At 34.3% G+C, this 4217-nt stretch overlaps 1 protein-coding gene across 1 annotated transcript in view; it reads right to left on the bottom strand.

The window, feature by feature from the left end:
• Positions 1 to 4217, bottom strand: part of LOC107670365 (ras and EF-hand domain-containing protein homolog) — a 24190-nt gene that overhangs the window by 5496 nt on the left and 14477 nt on the right. Inside the window, exons 9-15 of the mRNA XM_016462935.1 lie at positions 3137 to 3208; positions 3006 to 3051; positions 2815 to 2906; positions 2191 to 2542; positions 1694 to 1826; positions 963 to 1044; positions 679 to 797 (exon numbers count right to left, since the gene is read on the bottom strand). Coding sequence (XP_016318421.1) covers positions 679 to 797; positions 963 to 1044; positions 1694 to 1826; positions 2191 to 2542; positions 2815 to 2906; positions 3006 to 3051; positions 3137 to 3208 — 896 coding nt within the window. The remainder of the gene's footprint in view (positions 1 to 678; positions 798 to 962; positions 1045 to 1693; positions 1827 to 2190; positions 2543 to 2814; positions 2907 to 3005; positions 3052 to 3136; positions 3209 to 4217) is intronic.

The following is a 4217-nucleotide window of genomic DNA, read 5'->3' as shown; positions in this document are numbered from 1 at the left end:
TATATAATATAGTTAAAATCAGTGCAACATGGACCTTCAAAAATCATTGAGATATGCTGATTTTTGGTGCTCAAGAAACATTTCTCATTATAATCAATGTTGAAAACCTGTGTGCTGTTTCATAGCTTTGTGGAAACCATGATACATTTTTTTCAGGATCTCTTGATGAATATAATTAGTAGATATTTTGTTTGTATATTATAAATTTATTTACACTTTAGATCAATTTAAAACATACATATGTATAAATGTATCAAAAAATTTATACTTTTATTCAGCAAGGATGAATTAAACTGATCAAAAGTGACAAATAATAAAAGTATTTAAAAAAAGTTTGATCCCAGGAACTTCATCATCTATTGAAACAAAATGTTGAGTGGAACAAATTCCTTTTTTGTTGGCAAACAGCAAATTTACATAAAAGCCTGTTGAAAATGACACTTGTACCACTAATAAAAATAAATAGAAAAGGGAAATAAAAGTGTGTGTTAGCCAATTGCTACTTACTACTATTACTAGTTGGAAGCAGGTAGTATTTATAATTTAAGCAGAAGAGGCCTGTTTAAATCTAATTTTAAAAACTAATTTAATTAATATTTCTATCAATTTCCCAAAGGTGTATGTGTACATAAGTATAAATATTATAATTTACTCAGAAGGAAAGTGGATATGAATCACTCACCTGCACACTGGCTAGCCACTGTCTCACTGCTGTGAAAGTCTGCTCATTAGTGATGTCATACACCACAACCACACCATCAGCCTTGCGAAAAAACTGCTTGGTGATGCTGCGATACCTGCAATGCCCAGAATGAAACCATCTTTAACATTCACTTATTTTTGCAGTTAGAAAACGCAACAAAGCAATAAATCAACACTCAGTTCTCTGATAGCATACTGATTTTGATTCATTAAGATTGTTAATAGAAATCTAATAGAAACATTAATAAAACATCACTCACCTTTCCTGTCCTGCTGTGTCCCACATTTGCAAGGCTACCTGGCTGTTGTCCACCGTCAGAGTCTTCACACTGTAGTCAATACCTGCACACGTCAAGACATGAAAGTCAGTCTGAAGGAGGAAAAAAAGTGTCTGCCATTTAATGTTTTCATGCTTTTGTTTCCATCCCAGAAGAAGCTCCACACATACAAGCCCTGACTAAAGGCCAGACAGAATTGATTTGTGGTTTTAGTCAATACCAAGTTAGTGATAAATGTTTAAAACCAGCTAAATATAGGAACCATGCAAATGGACACACATTATGTTACTTTATTTTTAACTTTTCAATTGTATGCCCAGATTCTTGCTAACAAAATGGGCCAAAAAGTACTGTGGTATTACAGGGGTTTTTTTGTACTATGGTATACTTTTAGGTACCATGTACAAACTGTGGTGCATGAATATAGTAATGTTCAGTATCTTAGTTGTGAAATAGTCTTCACTGAGTTAAAGAATAAAATCTGAAGTCAGCAAAACCTCAACGTTGTGTGAGACTAACTATCATTTAACAGTGTTACTATCATCAGCATGTGGAGAAATAACAGACCAAACACAGCGTCGAATTGTGATCAACCTGTGGACTCACACCCAAAGGCATAGCTTTGGAGCAGCATGATGGAAATTTTCATTTTGGGTGAACAAATGCCAAAATACCCCTAGACACTAGTACATATGTAAAGGAAGGCTACTTACCTACAGTAGCACATGTACCAGAGTGGAAAAAGTTGTCACAGAAGCGACGTAGAAGAGATGTTTTTCCCACACTAGAATTCCCCACCAGAACAATCTTAAACAGACGATCTGGACCTGAACTGGCCCCTTCCTCCTGGAAAAAGACAAAAAGACACCATGATTAAGGAAAGAGGGAAAAAAGCATTAGTCAGCAGGATACATGTGTCCCAAATGCTTATATTTTATACTAAAGTTCCAAATGATTCATTTTAGCTTCCCCAAAAGCCTTTCAGTGAACAGCTCTTAAAAGAACGATTTTTGATCTTAGTTGGCAGAACATTTTAATAATGTAAAGAACTTGATTCCACTATAAAGAACCTTTTGCGCAATGGAAATGTTTCATGGATGTTAGAGGTTCCTCATTGATGCCAATCAAGAACCATTATTTTGAGAGTGTACTCATTTTGAAACCTCAACAAAATGTCTGAGGTTCAGACCAAATCAAGCTGTTTTCTCACCGACTGGACTGTCTCTTTGCCCACAGGCTGTCCCCTGGGTGAGGTGGGTGTGGGTGCGACTCCTGGAGGAGGTGAAACAGAGGTCGGAGTGCTAGTTGTGGGGTAAATATTGCTCATCTGGAGGTCCATGCCCTCCTCCAACTCCTCATCTTCACTCCATTCTCTGAGCTGGGCCTGATAACCCTGTTGAAGGAGTTGAGGAAGATGGTCCTCCTCGATGGAGATGATCCTCTGGAGCTGGTGTTTTGAAGGAGGTCGTCCATCTAACATGTCCTCCAGGTCCATACTGTGCCCATTTTGGCCAATCATGTTCTTCCGCTTAGACTGCGGCAGAACCTCTTCATCCTCATCGCTGGAGAAGACAACAGCCACATGTATGCTTATTTATACACCAAAATGACATCAGCAATATGGAGTACTACCTTTTTTGATTACTCAAAAACCATAAATAACAAGAAAACATCTTATTGATGTCTTCACAAATAAGCTTTGATTAAACTCACGTATAAAATGACTAGCTCTTTTATCTTAGGAGAGTCAGATCTTTTAGATTTTGCAGATTCATTGTATCTTTTCATCTTGAGTACCGCTGAGTGCACAGATGGCATTTTCACACAACCTTACCTTATAAATGACTGCTTCCGCTCAGAGTGCTTCATAGTAATTGATTCAGACCTCGGTTTCCATGAGAGTTTTGCAGCAGAAGTATTTGGTTTCTGAAAGACAGAAAACAATGACTTGAAATTCACTGAAATCGTTAAAATGCAGGATCAGTATTCAGTACAATGTCTAATACAACGTCCATAAGAACCTACTTGATAGCATATGTCTCTTTCATCTCGTAAGTGTTTGTTTATTTCTCTAGGAGGAAAGAAACAGAACACATGTGAAATCTGGGATAACACAAAGACATGCCCCTTTATTTTTTACTGTAGTTATTTCTTACCTTAGCAAATCAAGCTGCTTGAGAAGACTTGCCCTCTCTCTCTGCAGGCTTTCTGTAACTCTATAAATCTCCCTGGAGATAACACAAACTCTTTTAATGATAATGTGTTTGGCAGCAGGACTAACAACACATCAAACAAGGGACACAATGTACTATTTAACTGAATGGCCATTATGAAATACCAGCTTTCCAAAAAAAATAAAATAATAAATACATAAAATTTAATTAAATGCAATGCAAAATAAACTGTGATATATTAGTAATGATGATTTCAAAAATATTGTATTAAATACAGTAATGAGAATAAGGGAGAAAATACAAAAATAATGAAAAATAAATAACGACAAAAAAAGAATAAAATTAATTGCTGGTAATGATGACTTTAAAAATTATCATGAAAGTAATACACAATATAAGATAGACTTGATTCTCTTTATGCAATATATGTGTGTGAAATGTGACCCTGATATGCTTTGAACAGTGTAAAATTCATGTTTAATAAAAATAAAAAAAAACACGAAATTATATTATATTGTATTGTATTACATTACATTAAATTATATATTATATTATATTATATTATATACTCGTAAGAGCGGGTGTGGCCATTTGGAAATTTTATGTGTCAAGTTTCTGGTGTCATCTGCTTCCAGATATGTTTAGCTGTACAAAATCTTGTTTTGCTGCTTGATAATGCAAAATGGTGTTTCTTGCACATTCACAGGAAAAAAAGCTTATCTCTGGGTTGAAAAATAAGGTGGATATTATATTACATTATATTATAGTATATTTATTACATTACATTAATTATATGCTTTTCACTTTTGAGATTGAATACATTTATTCTACATTATGTCCAAAACGTGCATATATTATATAGTATATATTGGCATATACATAGGCAGGATGTACATAAATATATTTCAGCCAATAGATTTCGAAATATCATAAAAGCACTAAATGTAATCTCTTGCTCCTCGTGCAAAATATATTTTTTCTTCTGATTTTGGTATGAAATGTGAATCTGAAATGCTCTGAATGTAGTGTAAAATTTATGTTTTAATAAAAAAAATTATATTAT

The sequence above is a fragment of the Sinocyclocheilus anshuiensis genome, unplaced genomic scaffold (genome assembly GCF_001515605.1).
Source record: "Sinocyclocheilus anshuiensis isolate Anshui unplaced genomic scaffold, SAMN03320099.WGS_v1.1 scaffold949, whole genome shotgun sequence".
Lineage (NCBI taxonomy): Eukaryota > Metazoa > Chordata > Actinopteri > Cypriniformes > Cyprinidae > Sinocyclocheilus > Sinocyclocheilus anshuiensis.
Note: the sequence above shows the minus strand (reverse complement) of the source record. Positions and strands in the feature narration are given on the sequence as shown.